The sequence below is a fragment of the Alternaria arbusti genome, assembly GCF_024043155.1.
Source record: "Alternaria arbusti strain BMP 1465 chromosome Unknown scaffold_7, whole genome shotgun sequence".
NCBI classification, from domain to species: domain Eukaryota; kingdom Fungi; phylum Ascomycota; class Dothideomycetes; order Pleosporales; family Pleosporaceae; genus Alternaria; species Alternaria arbusti.
The window spans coordinates 1,081,637-1,099,516 of NW_026249947.1; the positions used below are offsets into that span (position 1 = coordinate 1,081,637).

Consider the following 17,880-nt stretch of genomic DNA (forward strand, 5'->3'; position numbering starts at 1 on the left):
GTGTATCAGACTTTCGATGGTCAGTCTGTATAGTAGTAACATTTGTTCGCTTCATGAGCAACTACGTTGATAGTCTCAACCACAACAATTCGAAGGCTAGAGACGTGTCGAAGAAGTAACAGACGGAAAGCCGTGCAATCATCCGTTGGACAACGTACTCAGCCTCAACGACGTGTACGTCATGAGAAGACGCCATAGTATTCGTGAGAACGACCACAATAACTCGCATACTAAACACTCTCTCCAACTTAGCGAACTCACACGATCCCGAAAAGAACAATCCTCACAATCGACAAAAGTAACAACAAACCCACCTCAACGTTCCAAACAAGCAACCCCCATGATCATGCTCCCCACCTTCCCCTCACTCCCTCTTCCCAAAGCAGACGCCCTCACACCACCACGACAACCTCTCTCCACAAACGCGGTGGGTATCATCGAAAAAGCAAACGCGTCAAAATGTCCGACCAATGTGACACAACACACCGCCAACATGCGTGGACGAGGTACCCGACTCAATCAAAAAAGCATAACAGCCCTCTATTCGCTTTTTCCCAACGGGTCGGGAACGCGGAAAATGGTTGAACGGCTGGCTGCATCCTGCATTCTTCCCTGATGCTTGCATTGCGTCCGCCACTTTCGTTCTCCTTCCCATTCTCGTTGGGGTCGCACGGGGCGTGCAGAAGCGAGATAGGGCCGGGTGCACGGCCCTACAATGACATGCTGGTGTCTTCCAAAAAAAGAAAGTCGTTTGAGAAGGAAAAAAGGGGTGCACGCATCATGGGGGGTGGGGGAACATGACAAAAAACATGGCATGGAATATGAGTTGCGTTGAAAAAGGTCATGTGATTAGAACGTCGAGCGCAATTTGACGCGCGACTCAACTCTAGGTTGAAGACTCGGTTTACGAGTCGTGGAAAGAATCTATGATGGGAATGTGAATGGCCCAACCTCATCACCAAGCCCTGTCCTCATACGATAATGGTAATAGTGGTAACGAAACCAATGCATCTGATGCTGAAAACCCAACGAGGCGATGCAGTGATAAAAAGCGACAAAGGAAATCGTACAACAGATATCGACTTTAGGTTTACAAGTTAAGGTAAATAGGCCGGCCGAACTATAAGCGGCGGGTGAGAAGCGGAAGGGTATCATACCGCTGAAATGGGAATGATGTAACCGCTAGAAAGAGAAGTTCGTGACCAAATGTGAAAGTATGGTGAAATGAGAAGAAAAGAAAAATGTGCAAGTCTAGTACGTCCCTCCCAGACTGCCCCAGGCAGCCAAGACATCATCACTGACGCTGTCCCTATCCCGATCATTACTCGTCATCCTGGGACTGCTCGTAACATTGGCGTCTGGGCTCAAATGACGTGCCCTCCCCTTACTTGCAGGCTTGTAGTAGCTCGATGACTGCGAGTAGACCGACGTACGGGATTCAGTAGAACGAATGCTGCTCTGCCGACTCCGCGTTTCTATGCTGGCAAGCGCGAGTTCGCTGATGTGTCGCGCGTTCTTCTTGGGCATCTTTGGGAGTGCGGGTTCGACGATGCTGGGAGCGCGAGACGAGGCCTCTGAGACTGGAGTCAGGTCGCGGAAGCTGGTGGATGTGGGCGGCACCGGGAAGGTTATCTCGGCGTCGCTGGATGCGGTCCTACGTCGTCGGTGGGAGGATTCAGACTTCGCACCCACGGAGGGCATACGCATGATACCGTGGTCAAGCATAGCTAGCTCGTCAAGCTCGTTGCTCGTGTCACTGCTTGCAACTTTCACAGTGACGTCTCTCTCATCGGCGTAAAGAGCAGGGGTCATCGGCGATGGCAGGGGAGATGGGTGGCCAGTGGTAGTGGGCGATGCGAAGCTCGCAGCAAGCGGTGGAGACGGGGGAGACAACATGTCCTGAGGCGAGAACACGGACGGGGTGAGCAGTTGGTGCGACACTCTCCCGCGACTGACAGGCGAGTAGTTTCGATCTGACCAAGTGGTACTGGCCGAGGTGTCGCGGAGTCGACTCGTAGTTGCACGACTCTCTGTCGTCGAAGACCTGCCACGTGATGGCGCAATGGAGCAAGGTGCACTCGTGGGTGCTCGGTGTTTGGTCCGTGACTCAACCATTCGCGCAGAGCTGGGAGACATACCTTCTGCAAGAGAGGCAGACGTGCGATGCGGCGGCGTAGGACGTTTAGTTGACTTGTGTTGATGCCGATCTTGTTCCGGTGTAGATGACTGCGATGATTCGATCTGTTTGTTCATAGCGGCACGTTTCTTCCTCATCAGCTCCAACAAAGCCTCCTCTTCTGGCGTGACTTGCATAAATTTACGTGACCCTTCGGACTGAGCCTGTGGTGCGCTGGCTGACGTGCGCGTGCTCACAACACTGTGTGCCGTTGGTGAAATCGGCTGGGTAACGGCGGTCTTTGGACGGATGTCGTCGTCTTCGTGAATGATCGAGGGCTGCCTGACGTGGCTGGACAATCTGCCACCGCTGTAGGTACTGCCACGAGGGTGATGATACGAAGGGAAAGGCGGTTCTGGTGCATACATAACTTCGATAGTGGCGTTTGTTGACGTTGAGAGTATGCTCAGTTTTCCCGACGACTGCATACGGCGATGTGGTGGAAGCTCGTAAGCTTGCGCCCGACCGATAACGATCTCCCCTGTGTAGTCGGCGCTATCCATGCTCTTGCGGACACTGCCCTTGCGGGATCGTGACCGGTCGTCAGCTTCATCCTCAGACGAGGAGAAAGACAAGACACTAGAGTCCTGGAGATTAGTCTTGGAGATAGCTGACGTCTTGGTCTTTGCTGAGGTATATGAGCGATATGTGTCCAAAGAGTACTGGCTGGGTGAGGTCAGATGGGTAATGTCGACGATATCCTCAAGCGCAAAACTGTCCCTCTTAAACGTTGGTGTGGGATTCTGCGATCGACTATCGCAACGAGATGCATTCCTTACTTGCCAAGCCTCGATAGCAGTAGGCACAAGGTCTGGCACAAGGTCTGGCTCAGTCGCGACGCTGTTGTGGCGTTTGTCTTCCAAGTCGCGCACTTCTTCCTCACTTTCTTCACTATCCTCATCGAGCGCATCGAACCAGTGCTGGACGCCCTTTGGTGGACGGCGTACGTGAATCTTGGCATTATCATACTGATCTCTTTTGACTTTGCGTACTGGACTCATATGCGGTTGAGGTTGGGGTTGAGGTTGAGGCTTTACTGGAGGATTATGGTACTTCATGCTCTTCTTCTTCTGTAATTTGGCAGGCTGTACTTGTGGCGTCGGTTGCCTCGTCATTGGGCGAGGAAAGAACTCAGAGGTGGATGACATGGCGGCCGGCGAGTTGACCATCTTGGCAGGCGAAAGCAGCGTACCTCCATGACCGCCGCTGCCATCCTTCGGCTTGGGGAACAGTTTTGTAAGATCTAGCCGGGCTGGCTTACTCTTTCGGTATTCCTTCTTCCTCGTTTCCTCCAGGATGACAGGCGACACTGGACTCGCTTCGTGATTGTCGTAACCATGATCCGTCAACACCGGGGGATACCCTCTTCGTAAAGCCCTGTCTCTGACTGCCGAGTCGGAAGTTTGCTGGGAGATGGCCAGCGGCGACTTCTTTGCATCATAATGTGATCGAAGGGTCGAATTCGACGTTTGAGGGTGTAGCCGGCGATGGAGGGAACTGCTATCCGAGCCTTGCCTGCTTTCCCCAGTATATGTGCGTCCCAGAACGTTCGACGAGGCTCGTGTTGCCATGGTGGGACGTTTCAGGTATCCGTCGTTCTCGGCGGGTGTTGCCGTGTTTCTCTCGTCGATGTGGGAGCCGAAGCTAGCCTCAGACACAGTGATGGACATGAATCCAGGACTTGGTGGTATTGTCGACTGCCGAGATGCCGAGCGATGCAGGACATCGGACGTCCCTAGGATTCGGTGTGCTTTGCTGGAGGTGTCTTCGGGACGAGAGGGCTTGTCGGGACCAGAGCCAATCGACGGTGCAGGGCGGGCGTCGAGGTCGTCGTTCTTGGGTCGCGAGCGGCGAGGTAGAGGGAAAGAAAACTTCTTGGGTGCGCGGTCGCCGCGAGCCATGATGGTGGAAGATTGGTGGCTGTGGTGCCGGCGTGGGCGCGACTCAGGGTAGTTAGAGATATGACAGTCGAGACTGAATCGCGGGACCAGTTCAGTTGGCGCTACGAAGTCAATGCCCACATAGGGTGTAATTGCGTCGAATGGCACGTCTTGTGCTACCCCCGGCCAGCGCTGACAGCATTAAGTGATGTTTGCTTTTTGGTGCAGATGACGATCCGATATGCGGTAGGAGAGATCCGGCAACCTCAATTGAGGAGTCCAAGGGTTCAACTGCGGGCCCCTACTGCGCTGCTGCACTGAGCGCTAATCGGGCGTGGACTGGTTGAGTGCTATCTGCAGGAACGGCAGCGCGGCGTAAAGTAGTACGATGTCATGCAGCGCCGCTTCAGGACTATCGAGTTTGCTGCTTCTGGGGGCGATGGGGATGGCGGAGTAAAGAACCAGCTTTCGAGATCTCCCAGGAAGATGGGCGATGGCGGGTATAACCCGCGAGTATTAACCCAAGGATCCATTGAATTTACCGCTTGTGAGGAGCTGGTGGTGGTAGGATCCGCATCGTAGTAGGCTTTCAGGGGTATCATGCCATTCGGCAAGACGTGCGGACCGCAGCAAGGCACAAGCTCCGAGCCAAAAGCCACACTGCTGCGTCGCATACATGCATTCCCTGGGTTCCAGTCAGATGACAGCACGCCGCCGCGACCCGAATGTGCAGCAGTGCGGAGAGGCACGGCCTCGAGCATATCCGCCTGTTGCCCGTCACCGCATCAGACGAGGCTGGATCTGTCGGAAAGAAATTGCTCAAGTGGTTGAGCAAAGCTAGAGCTCGCGTTACCGAAGTTTGTAGGATCGCCCATGCTCAGTAGGCGACATGCTAGCCTTTGCCAAGGCTCTAGCTCGTGGCATGCCGAATATGGACGAGGAAGTCGAGAATGGTCGTGTTATCGTGGTCCTCCATAAGTCGCCAATTTCCACCCTTCGTACCTGCATACTGCCTCCTCCATCGGGTTCACTTCCGACTCACCGTCATCGCAGGTGATGTCGCACAAGTCGCATTTCGCTTCGCGTTCATCCACAGAGTTGCGACACAAGGCGGGTAGCAGCGCTGAGGCGTCCGCATGTTGGGTACATTGGGTATCTTGGGTATCTCGGGTTGTCGAGCATACTCAGGGATGCGAGATGAACTGTGTGATGCGCCCGCGTCCTTCCCTTCTGGTCACAGGTCGCCTCTATAAGGATATGGTGTGGATTGCTCCACGGTGATCAATGGACATCTTCGTGGGGACGGACGAAAGCCAAGCCGGCTCTTCGCCGATCCGGCTATCTCCTCGCGAAGAAAGCGCGATCCCCTTGGAAGTCCATCACAGCTAGTCTGTGATACCAAGGTAGTCCATGTCCTGTACGCGTCGAACACAATCATTATACTTCACGTAGTGCTGATGCGAGAGCTTGTCGCGTGTTGCTGTCCAACGCTCTGTTCCCTACATTAAACCTTGAAAGGCCGTTCAAAGAAGGCCCGGACGTGAACGACAGCCCTACTTTCAGGGTCAATCGAACCCAACATGTCAGCGTGACAAAATTATTTAGGCCCAAGAACGAGGCTGAAAGAACGCAGCCGAACGCATCTGGTGGCGTTGAGTGGCTTTCGGAGTTTTCGCCGTGTTAATATGAATATAGATCGCACCGCGAACTTTTGACAGGTCCGGCTGGTGCTATGGGTACTGGGGCTTGGGAAGGTCGTTTCAGCTTGCTCGGTGCGCTCATGTTTGCTCCCTATGGATGACTTCGGAGCAGGTCCTGGCTGGCCGTACGAAGGAGATGCACACATCATGTGCAGTCTGAGTAGTAGAGTTTACAAGCTCCTCCACCCGAACCCGAGCAACAAACATGGACCCGACAATGCGAACTCTCTGTGATGAACATTCGAGTTGCAGCTGAAACACTAGATGCACATCCAGAAGTTAAAACATATTCCTCTCAAACTATCGTTCAGTCACTCCGAGCCCGGGAGCCTGGTCGACTGGAACGATGATAAGTAACTGCGCTTTGGGTATCAAGATATCTTTCCTCCTTTTATATTGGGTGGAGAGAACGACAGCGAACAGACAATGAAATCTCTTTCTGTCGCTTTCTCAGACACTCTAGCACGAAGACGCCGACGTTGCTGGCGCAAACGCAACGAAAGGGTTTGATGAAGGATGCTGCCTTAGATGAGAAGGCAGGTCATGGTAGACACATCATACGACGACAGCTCGTCATGTGCGGTTCTAGCGGAAAGCATCGTCTCGGTTTTACTGGTCACGTTACGATGAAATAAGGTCGTCACGTGTTTTTATACAACACACTTGGGCAACAATGATTTCCTATTATTATGCAGATTCAAGTGAGTCACGCCACATGTCGGACGTACGCTCCTTCGATATGTATTAAGAAGACATCTGATCATGGCAAGTCGCCAATGTGGCGATGTGGCCATCAGCCGGGCTTTCAACCACGCAACCGTCCATGTCTTTGCGACTGCATCTTGACAGTCACTCTTGCTGGATGCTGCTGCTGCTGTATTGCTCATTGGGTATTGTGTTTGTCCAGATGTGTCATGCAATGTGGCGCTTTCCGGCGTCGTGCAGCTGTCTCTTGCAACACTGCTGCCTATGTGTCCGACGCATACACAGCGTGTAGTCTCGAAAATCGAACGGATCCACGGTATCGTTTGTTATGGAAGCTTTTTCCCTCAGACAAAGCGGAAGATGGTAAAGCATGAGGGCGGCGCTTGTTGTTGTGATTTTGCCACGGCGGGAAAAGTCGATGGGGCAGTGATCGAATCACACGAAGGCGCCTGAGCCGAGTGACGCGAGAACACTATCCACCCGCAAGCTGCGCAGGTGCAGCGATAGCTCATGTCATAGGAACCATAGCTTCGACATAGAGAGGAAGAGGCGTTGCGATGTATTGAGGTGATTTCTACATGCTGGAGAGTATTGCTGGGATAATTTGCCCCGCCGCGAAGACTAGAAGCTTGCCGCTGCGCGTGATATGTGTGAATTGGGGCGGTTGACACCTGCATGGATGGAGGAAGCTAGCTTTGCCCACCAGCCAGGTGCCTTCGTTACCTTAGACCCCACCACCACTGTCAGTCCACCACACTGCCTTTTACACGACTACACGACCAACCTTCGTTTCTGGCGTCTTCCCGATCCACCGCGTGCCGACCTTACCGCCACCTTGCACTTCGCGTTCCGCCACGGCATCACGTCTCCAGCGGCTCCTATCTCTCCGTCAGCGGCGACACGTCGGATAGCAAAGTACCAGGTTCCCGTGACCACCACTACGAGCCCGTACACGACGAACGTATAGGCTGGCGACATGTATGATTACTAGAGTCGCTGCTCTTCCCGCCTGTCTTCTGCTCCTCCGAGCTCGCGCTTTGATCCCGAGGTCTCAGGTCCCGGAACAGTACCACTAACGTTTCCGCGAGCCTCTTCACTCGGCAAGTGTTCCGAACAGGCTCTCCACGCCCATCCTCCCACGAAATACTGGATCCCGAAAGAGCCTTCACGCCCTCAGTCTCTCGTCACGTCCGTGCAACATGGCCTCCAACGCTGCTGGCCCCGGCGCTGACGGCGTGGCCAAGACGGTGCACACCGAAGCCACAGACCCGTACGCCACCATGGGACAGTTCTCCTTCGCGCCTGCCACCAAGACCACGGTAGTCACGACCACATACACCACGACGACCACGTTCCCGCCTTTGTGTGTAAACGCCCCCGGCAGCCTTAGCGAGCGGGACCCCAAGGACTACCCGCTGGCCCACGTCCAGGCACCCGAGTCGATACGCAAGTTCTACTTTGAATCTGGAGGCAACCTGGCCTGCTTCGAGGAGGCAGACGCTGCATCGGAAAGGGTGCGAGAGGTACGCATTCCTCATGCCAGGGATATGCCTGCGGCTGAGGCCCTGCACGTTGCATCTGCCAACCACCGGCTAACGCTTCTATTGTAGCAGAAATCACTCCAACGCAATCTACGATCGACCAACGGCACCCTCAGAAAGGTCGAGTCGTATGACGGCCCGCCAGTCTTCACGACACCCAGCCGCTCGACGCGTCCGAAACCACGCGCTCCTCACCAAGGCCTACGCTCCGTATCTGGCCGTCGGAAACGGGATAATGCAGACGATTCGCCGCCGCCACCGTCAATAACAAAGGCCGTCGAGCTTCTCGGCATACATCGCCAAAGCAAGAAGCCCCGGCTGGAGCACGAGAATAAGGACGTTACACGTACGGCCTCCCGTTCCACCTCGGATGACATGGAGGATCCGCAGCTGGCCACACCCGATACCGATATGGCAGGCTCCGGACCATCCAAGCTGGCAAAACTCCGCACCGCCGCCCATCTACACAACTCCAAGCTACGGACTACGTCACAGCAAATTGCACCAGACGAAACGCCGCCCAGATGGCGGCTCCAAGAATCAGGCGCTCGGTCATCACACTCCAGCGGTAGTCTTTCGGACCATCGCGAGCCTTCTCCCGAGCACGCCTTCCCCACAGGTGTATTCGATGGCCCCGGCGTAGCTGCTACACCCCCAATCGCCGAATCTGATCTGGAACCAGTTGGACCCTTCGCCGACGACGCGTCCTTCACCCCCTCACGCCTCACGCCTCTTGACACAACGTCTGCACAAGACGCGAGCCTACCTAGTCCGAGCTTGTCGCCCATCACTGCGGCCGCAAACCTCGCCCAACAAACAAATGGCGGGGCTTCCTTCTCGGGCACAGACATGGACTTCGATGCGAACGACGTCTCCGGGCTTGACCTGTCACAGGGCACCTCAAGCAGCTCACGCGTGGGAGATTTCACCCTGTTTCCTGGCTCCCGACAGCGTGACAACGCCGACAGCTCCAACACGCAACTACCCACACCCTCCGCTATGGACATACCGAACATGCTGAACTCGTTCGATGCTCTGCCGGAACAGATGAAGTCGTACGTCTTATACCAGATGCTCAGAAGATGTAAGAAGCCGACTTTACACTTTGTTGCAGATGTCGTCAATCCCGCCCTCAAACGCGACTTCATCGCCTCGTTACCTACGGAGCTCAGCCTTGAGATTATTGGGTATCTGGACGTCAAGAGCATGTGCAGCGCCGCACAGGTGTCGAAATACTGGAGGAAGCTCACCGATACCCACGAGTCTGCATGGAAAGATCTGTTGGACAAGGATGGCTACAAGCTGCCGTATGGCGAGTTGGAGCGCGCTGTGCAAGAAGGCTGGGGTTGGCAATATCCTCATTCTGCTGACAGCTACGAGCGCGATCTCAGGGCTCAATCGGTAGCCTCTAGATCTGACAACGAAGGCCACTCGGGCTTTTCCAGCTCGGGATTCTCCAGTGGTTTGCTAGACCAAGAGGGCGCAGTGACACGATCGTCTTCCATACGTCAGAAGAGGAAGGCTACCAGTAAACATGGTAGTGGCAGCGGCAAGAAAGCGCGCAAGAGCCGCCCCTCTACTAGGACACAGATGGCCCTCTATTCGCGCCCCGCAGACTGCCAAGAAGGCCCGCATGCTTTTGCCAAGCGAGCAGAGGCCGCCATTTCCGATCCCAATGTTGGTTTGCCTGGTCTTCGTGCTATGCATCTCTTCAAGTCTCTATATCAACGTCATCATCTCATCCGCAAGAGCTGGATGGCGACTGACACGAAGCCGAAGCACATTGCATTCCGCGCCCATCAGCGCCACGTGGTGACATGCCTTCAGTTTGACACAGACAAAATCTTGACAGGCAGTGATGATACGAACATCAATGTCTACGACACAAAAACAGGAGCGCTACGAAGCCGCCTTGAAGGGCATGAAGGCGGCGTGTGGGCCCTTCAGTACGAGGGCAACACACTTGTATCCGGCTCCACCGATCGCTCAGTGCGCGTGTGGGATATCGAAAAGGGAAAGTGCACGCATGTCTTCCAGGGTCACACCTCCACCGTCCGATGCCTAGTGATACTCAAGCCAACTCAGATTGGCGAGACCCTTGACGGCCAGCCAATCATGATGCCGAAGGAGGAGCTCATTATTACGGGTTCGCGAGACTCTACACTTCGTGTCTGGAAACTTCCCAAGCCAGGCGATCGGGGCATCATGCAGGCAGCAGCGTCATCCAATGATCATGACAATCCGTACTTCATACGCGCCCTTACTGGACACCATCATTCAGTGCGCGCGATCGCTGCACACGGTGACACGCTCGTCAGTGGCAGTTACGACTGCACTGTCCGAGTGTGGAAGATCTCTACCGGAGAGGTTCTGCAACGCCTTCAAGGTCACTCGCAGAAGGTGTACAGTGTTGTTCTCGACCATGCGCGCAACCGCTGCATCAGTGGTTCCATGGACAACATGGTCAAAGTCTGGTCTCTGGAGACAGGGGCCTGCATCTTCACGCTTGAGGGTCATACCTCGCTCGTCGGTCTTCTCGATCTGAGTCACGAGCGCTTGGTATCAGCGGCTGCTGATTCAACTCTCCGAATTTGGGACCCAGAGAATGGGCAATGCAAGAGCCGACTATGTGCTCACACAGGTGCCATAACATGCTTCCAGCACGACGGCCAGAAAGTCATATCTGGCTCTGACCGCACACTCAAGATGTGGAACGTGAAGACGGGCGAGTTTGTCAAGGACTTGCTGACGGACCTGAGCGGCGTATGGCAGGTCAAGTTCAATGAGCGTCGTTGTGTTGCTGCTGTTCAGCGCAACAGCATGACATACATCGAGGTAAGCAACTAAGAACAGCCTTCACGAATTACTAGCTGACAATTGCAGGTTCTCGACTTTGGTGCTTCACGCGACGGAGTTCCCGCCGACCAACGAGGAAGACGCATTGTCGTCAACTCCAAGGGCCACGAGATCGAAGATATCACCGAGGGCGACCTAATCGACGTGGACCAGGCTTAGTTCTGTTCTACCATTCAACACTGCGAGTTACACGAATTACAGTTACACCCATCACCACTTGGGACCGGCGCGAATGTTTTGGCCATGTTCAAAAGCGATACCCACTACGCGTTCTGGCGAATGACTTGACGACACGGCGATGGAATCTTATTTATTCAGGTGGCATCATGAAATGCCTTTCTTTGGCTCGGCCTTGGCCGTCTCTCTTACCGTACACATAGTGTGGGAAATGACATCTTTGTCGGGATAGCGTGTTTCTTTACATTTTCTTTACTATTGCATAGCTATGGCGTTTACTATATCCGAAGGACAGCATCGAGGGCACGTCATGGGCGACCACCATTATGAGGATTAGCTGGGCTTGCACTGCATAGGTACAGGGCAAGAATGAAATATAATTCTATCACTAGAATCCTCCAAATGTGCCTTGTCGTGAAGTCGTGCGCGTCTTGGTGCGCTAACATTTGCGGAGATGCGGGAATGACGCGCTTGCGCTTGCCCCACTGCCGCGGCTGCAAGTCACGTAGCTCAGGTCGCAAACACGTTGCGTACGTTCTAAACTTCTGTTCACAATCACACTCGCTGGAAATGCAGGCACCTACCAATAAGACCTGATGCCGGCGTACTTTTTCCACCTTACCTTCGAGCTGTATCCCTCGCGCTCGTCGCCGGACAAGACGTTTCTACCTAGCGACATCTTCGACTCGAAGCTTCCAGCCCATCGCCGAGCGTCCTGGGGCTCCTATCCCCCGGCATCACGCGCATACAATAACCTCCCGAAACCCATAGCTTCTAGCAGTGAGGCCGGCCAAGCTGCTGCTGCCCGTGATCGCACATCTACCGCCCGCCGGTTCAGTCATCGCGCGCGACCATCCTTCTCAGATCACCACGATAGCCCGGTACCCGTTGTCAAACCGCCCAAAAGGCCGGGACACAGGCGAACACAAAGCTTTGCACACAGGGATTGGCGCTTCGACACCATCTCCATACTGAGCATCGACATGAACCCGAGCACCGGCACTGAACTCGATCGAGCCCGCCTCAAGCACTCCTCACACGCGCCAAATGCCGGTGGTCTCGCGACCAAGGGCAAGTTCATACCCTCAGATCTGAAAGACACAGATGTTGGCTGGGGCGTGGTGCATCTCTATCGCGATGGACAGGACACGCCAGGCTTGTACGATGAGGTGGACGGAGCGAGCAAGGACTTCAACGAAGAGGACTGCACTACGCTGTGCATACTGGCGGTGCCCTCATACATGACACCTTCCGACTTTCTCGGCTTCATGGGCGAGCAGACGAGGGAGGACGTCTCGCACTTTAGGCTCATCCGGACAAGCAGAGCGAACAAGTACATGGTGCTGATGAAGTTCCGGGAAGCCAAGAAAGCGAGGGCGTGGAGAAAGGAATGGGATGGCAAGGCCTTCAATAGTATGGAGGTAAGACAAAGGACAGTCATAGTCAAGAGGTTGCAGCTAACAGAAACAGCCTGAGTACTGTCATGTCGTCTTTGTCAAGTCGATCAACTTCCAGAACGGCGACTCAAACCGCGATCCCACCTCGTATCCTGACCTCACCAACGATCCCTTCGCGCCCGCGCCAACCAAACAACCCACAGCTCCTCTTCCGCCAGCTAGCACCGTACCTTCACCAGTCGACGGACCATCAATCGCTACTTCGCTTACCGCAAAACCACACGCTCCACCTACACCTGCTTTGGTAGAGTTACCAACCTGTCCTGTTTGTCTCGAACGCATGGACGAAACGACTGGCCTCCTCACCATTCTATGTCAGCACGTCTTCCACTGCGCCTGTCTTGAGAAGTGGCGGGGCTCAGGCTGCCCAGTCTGTCGGTACACACAAAACGATGCCTTTACCTCAAATCGGGGCGCAGACGGCGAGAGTCCAGACAACGAGTGCAGTGTCTGCGGATCCACACAAAACCTTTGGATCTGCCTAATCTGCGGTAACATAGGATGTGGCCGCTACGACTCAGCACACGCGTTCGCACACTACGAAGCAACAAGCCATACCTACGCAATGGACGTGGTAACCCAACACGTCTGGGACTATGCAGGCGACGGCTACGTCCACCGCCTAATCCAGAACAAAGCAGACGGCAAACTTGTCGACATGCCCGCCTCGAACCAATCCTTCAGCGCACCCGGCATGACCGGCTACTCCAACGACACCGTCCCACGCGAGAAGCTCGATAATATGGGCATGGAGTACGCCTACCTACTCACCTCGCAACTCGAATCCCAACGCGCATACTTTGAGGAACAGCTCGAACGCGCAGTAGACAAAGCAGCAAAAGCCGCCTCCACCGCCGACGAAGCAACCCGATCCGTCGCCTCGCTCTCCCAAAAACTCGACCAGCTCTCCACCTCCCAGTCCGAAGCAACAAATACCATCGCCTCCCTCACCCGCGAATCCGCGCGCAACGCCCAGAAAGCAACGTCCGCATCTGAACTCGCCCGCAAACTCACAAAGCAATACAAAGAAGAGCAGATTGTGAATGAGAGCTTGATGGAGCGGATTAAGCATTTGGAGAAGAAGGCTGAAGAGGCTGAGAATAAGGTTAAGGAGCTTGAGGCCCAAAAAGCGGATCTCGAGGAGCAGAATCGCGATTTGAGCTTCTTTATCAGTGGCCAGGAGAAGTTGAAGGAGATGCAGGGGAATGGGGTTATGGGGTTGCAGGAGGGTGAGGTGGAGGGTGGGACCGTGGAGGTGGGTGAGAAGAAGGGGAGGAGGAAGGGGAAGAAGAAGGCTTGATGTGGTATGGGGTATGACTTACGAAGAGTGTGAGGTTTGAGGCATTCATGTGGAGTTTATCATTTAGCGGCATTAGCATGGTCATGGCTATGGCCTGGGATGACGGAGTTGCAGTTGTCAGACATCAGATACCCACTTAGAACGTTGAATAGAGTCCTGGTTAGGGCGTTTGTATCACATCAATCATCATCATCACAAAACGACCAAATGTTGAAGATAGATGCCTTGAGTTCTCCCCATCAAAACTCCTTAACCAAACATTATACGCCCCAGCCCATACCCATGCATCTCAAACATAGCGCATAAACAATAAAAAAAAGGAGCGCAATAACAAGTATATGTATACACTATACACGCGTTCCATTCATGTATCTGTGTGTGTCGAAAAGAAGGTAGGAAGGTAGTAAAACACAACGTCGTTGCCCCCTATGCAAAAGGGAAGCCAGCCGTGTCGTGTCGGTCGTGAGAGTCATGTCATATGCTAAGGTCGTGATGTGAAAGAGGGAGAGATATTCGTTCATGACCCCAGGAATGCCAAAAGAGAGAGTGTCGTGAAAGAGATCCAATGGGGGTGGGAGATGGAAAGGATAAGATGCATGCTATGATTTGATGTTGATTTGACGATGTGACGATGTGAGATGGAATGCAGTGGAGAGGTGATGAACGCCGTTGTATCCGTGTTTGCGCCGGTGGGAAAAGCAGTGTGGATGGGTTTGCTGAGTTGATGGTGAGTCGAAGCAGTTGGTCATCCAAAGGAGGAGATGGTCGAGAGTGGCTGTTGGGTAGGAGATATCAGGCTGATATCCAAGTGGTAGTAGATGTCGGACAGATAGCGAAGTCGAACACCTCAAATCCAGTCATCGTCCACTTTGTTCGTACTGCCAATGGCAATCTCCCGCTCAAAGCCCAGTCCAAGACCAAGCCCGACATCCATCTTAGGCGGTGCCATGAGTTGCGGTGGAGGCTCCGTCTTCTTCTTCGGGCTCTGCTTAGCTGGGCTTACGCTACCGCCCTTGCCATCGCCAGCACCCATGCGCACAGTCTTGACGTCCCAGTCGTCTTCGAGGGCGGCGCCGATCCAGACTTTGACGCTGTCGTGGACAGCGCCATAGTACTTGGGGTTGCAGGCGCGGAGGTGACCGAGCAGTTTCTCGAAGCCTGAGATTTTGAGTTCGGAGCGGAACTCGTTGCGTGCGGTGCGTGTGGGGAGAGAGGCCATGATGCCGTTGAGGAGGTCAATGTGAGTGGCGAGGTAGTTGGTTGCGTCCCATTCCACGCCGCCAACGTAGGGTGCTGCAGGAACGATTGCGCGTTGACCTGGGAAGTGCGTTTTCGCGTACGACTTTCCCTCCGTAGGCTTGGGGGGAACGGGAATGACGTTGAGGTGGTGGATGAAGATCCAGAAGACTTCTTTGGTCACGTTGGACAGCTCCTTGCACCAGACCTGGTAGGGCCGCTGTGTGTGCATCTGGAGGATGAACGGAACCGTCGAAGCCTGCTTCTCTTTGACAGGGTCTTTGAGGTACTTCATCAGCTCCTTAGCGCGGGTCTCCAGCTCGCCCTCAGGTGCCATGGAGATGTGAGCGAAGATGATCTCGATGATGAGTTCACGCGTAGTAAACTCGCTCGGACCTTTGTGCTCTTCGTCGAAAAGCATAGCAAGTAATGCAGGGTACAGTGTCGACGAGATCTCATTGAGCTGCTTGAGAGCTGTGGCAGTTGTGCAGAGTCCCTTGAGACATCGAAGGAGTTCGTGCAGAAGTGTGTCTTCGTGGTCTTCGCGCCATTCAATCTCCATGATGCGGTGCAGCAGCGCGACCAACTCAGTCATACCGCCATCCTGGATAAAGTTGTCAACCCAGTCGACGGTCTCGTTGCGGATCAACAGGCGCAGCTTGTGCAGCTTGCCAACTTCGACGTTCTGTGGCTTGGGCGTCTTCTTCAAGTAGGAGATGAACTCGTCGGCCTTGACCGATTTCGCTCCGTTGGACACAGATCGATCAGAAGCATTGGACCTCAGTGACCTCATAGACGGAGACTTGGGAATAGGCGCTGGCTTTGAATTCGTCTTCCGTTCGCCGGATTCGCCCTTCTGCTTCTTCGTGGGAGAGTCACTCCTGTTGAAGGTAAATGTTCGGCTCCGCGGTCGCTCACGCTTAGTAGAGTTGGCTGACTTGTCCTCTTCCGCCTCATCTTGTGCATCCTCGACAGCAGATCCGTGTCGAGACTTGGACGACTTCTGTGGTGCCTGCTTGGTGTTCTCGCCAATTGAAGACTGGGCGGAGTTTGTTCGCGAGGTCTGGGGTATGTCAAGTTTGTGCATGCGAACAAAGTCTGCCTTGACCTCGAGCTTCAGTGTCCGCATCTGGGCACGTTGATGTGTGGGGATGTTTCGAGATTCCTAGTATCATTAGCAGGTATTCATTGGTGGTTTCAGACAGCACTTACCAGAACCTCCTCGAACTCGGCGTCTACCGCCTTTGGGTCGAGCTTGGCAGACGCCGGAGCACCGTCAGCTTGCTTTGACTTTCCGTTAAAGGCAGCAACGGCAGCCATGACTCGGTTCTGCTTCTTGGTTGTGGCTGGCGGCGGCGGCGGCGCCATGGAATTGAGACTGTAGTCCTTGCTGCCGGTGTCGGTACTCGCCCTACTGAGTACGGGTCTTGCAGGCTTTGTAGGGGAGCTCTCCCTTGTGCGTCCCTCGTTGCCCTTGGTGTCTGATAGAGGAACGCGCTCGTTGCTCCGCTTGCGCGAGAAGGTCTCAAGCAAGGATGCCGTGGAGGTCGACTTCGGAGCAAACATAGACTTGGGTCGCTCTTTTGGAGCTGGTCGGAGAGCTGGCTGGCCGACCTCGAAGAAGTTGCGCTGCTTGGTGGGGGAGTAGTCCTGGGGAGTGTAGAGGGCAATCTCCTCCTCGACGCTCCGTCGCTGATCGTTAAGCGGGACTTTGCTCGTAGTGGTGACTTCCTGCTGGGAGCTGAACTCGGCCCAGATGGGAGTGCGAGGTGGGGCCTTGTCGTGGGAAGAGCGGGGTGGTGTGGTGTTCTCCTTGTCTCTGCTCTCCTTCACAGGTGACTTGTCTCTCCGGCGCCCGCCGAACATGGCAGCCAGATTGGTCGATGACTTTGTCTTCTTCGGCTTCTCGCCCATCTCAGCTTCTTCCTGAGATCGCCGCGAGTCGAATGACTTCTTGTAGGCGGGCTTCTCCTTCTCCTCCTTGTTCTCCTTCTTGGCCAGTGACCGCAGCGAGACGGAACTGAGCGTCTTCTTGTGCAGGCTCTTTTTGGGGCTCGAATTGACGTCTCGCGACTTGCGCGGTGACGGCGGGTTGGTGGGAACGTTCTCCGTCTGGTTTGCCGCGCGCAATTGGCTATGGGGGTGGTCTGGCGGCAGGAGCGGCGCCTGGAAGTTGGAGACAGGCATGTACGGCGGGCTGGCTAATTGGGTGCTGTTGTGCAGCCCAGCGCCCTCGGTCGGCGAACGCTTGTGGCCTTTGTTCGCGATGATGGACTTGAGCACTCCAGCTGCAGCGCTCCTGTTCCGTCTATGCGAAGGTGCGGCGGTGGCCATGTCCGGCGTCGACATGATGATGCTCCAACAAGATGGGAATTGGGGAAGCGTCGACTGAGGTCGGGGCCGGGAAGAGAAGGCTTGAAACGTGGGTTGTCTATAGCAGAAGGATGGCGGGCATATTTGGGGAGGCGATGAGGCACATGTCCGGCATACTTTGTGTTTACGTCGCGGACATGGCGGGCGATCCCCACGGCAACGACACCAGCGCGTGGGGAGCACGCTAGGACCCGCTAGACGCCACATTCATGCGTTAGACATTAAACATTGCACCCGTCATATCTCGCCGTGGTTTACAAGGCCCTTCTACGATGGCCTGCATCTGGACACCTCCACACCACCTGCGTTTCCCCAGTCGCGTCGCGTATTGTTGCCTCCAAACACGCGACCCTCTACACTGGCACCACCCGCTATCGTGTGTTGACATCGCGAAAGAAGCTAGCACCTAACTTCCGAGGCACTGACCGCTCACGGCAGCGTCACTTGACAACAAAAAATTGCCTTTATGCACCGCGAGC

At 54.8% G+C, this 17,880-nt stretch overlaps 4 protein-coding genes across 4 annotated transcripts; 2 read left to right on the forward strand and 2 right to left on the reverse strand.

Moving 5' to 3' along the window:
• Positions 1-1,251: 1,251 nt before the first annotated feature.
• Positions 1,252-4,077, reverse strand: J4E86_006173 (uncharacterized protein; the record flags this gene model as incomplete). The annotated part of the gene is made up of 2 exons (XM_051446704.1): positions 1,252-1,973; positions 2,139-4,077. The coding sequence occupies 2 exons, from the start codon at positions 4,075-4,077 to the stop codon at positions 1,252-1,254; spliced, it is 2,661 nt and encodes an 886-aa protein (XP_051302279.1).
• A 3,583-nt stretch (positions 4,078-7,660) lies between these two features.
• On the forward strand, positions 7,661-11,017 carry J4E86_006174 (uncharacterized protein; the record flags this gene model as incomplete). Its single annotated transcript, XM_051446705.1, has 3 exons — positions 7,661-7,984; positions 8,072-10,837; positions 10,886-11,017. 3 exons carry the CDS (start codon positions 7,661-7,663, stop codon positions 11,015-11,017), a joined length of 3,222 nt encoding a protein of 1,073 aa, XP_051302280.1.
• Positions 11,018-11,631: 614 nt separating this feature from the next.
• Positions 11,632-13,792, forward strand: J4E86_006175 (uncharacterized protein; the record flags this gene model as incomplete). The annotated part of the gene is made up of 2 exons (XM_051446706.1): positions 11,632-12,456; positions 12,506-13,792. The coding sequence occupies 2 exons, from the start codon at positions 11,632-11,634 to the stop codon at positions 13,790-13,792; spliced, it is 2,112 nt and encodes a 703-aa protein (XP_051302281.1).
• Positions 13,793-14,639: 847 nt separating this feature from the next.
• J4E86_006176 (uncharacterized protein) lies at positions 14,640-17,377 on the reverse strand (the record flags this gene model as incomplete). Its single annotated transcript, XM_051446707.1, has 2 exons — positions 14,640-16,193; positions 16,241-17,377. The coding sequence occupies 2 exons, from the start codon at positions 17,375-17,377 to the stop codon at positions 14,640-14,642; spliced, it is 2,691 nt and encodes an 896-aa protein (XP_051302282.1).
• Positions 17,378-17,880: the final 503 nt, after the last annotated feature.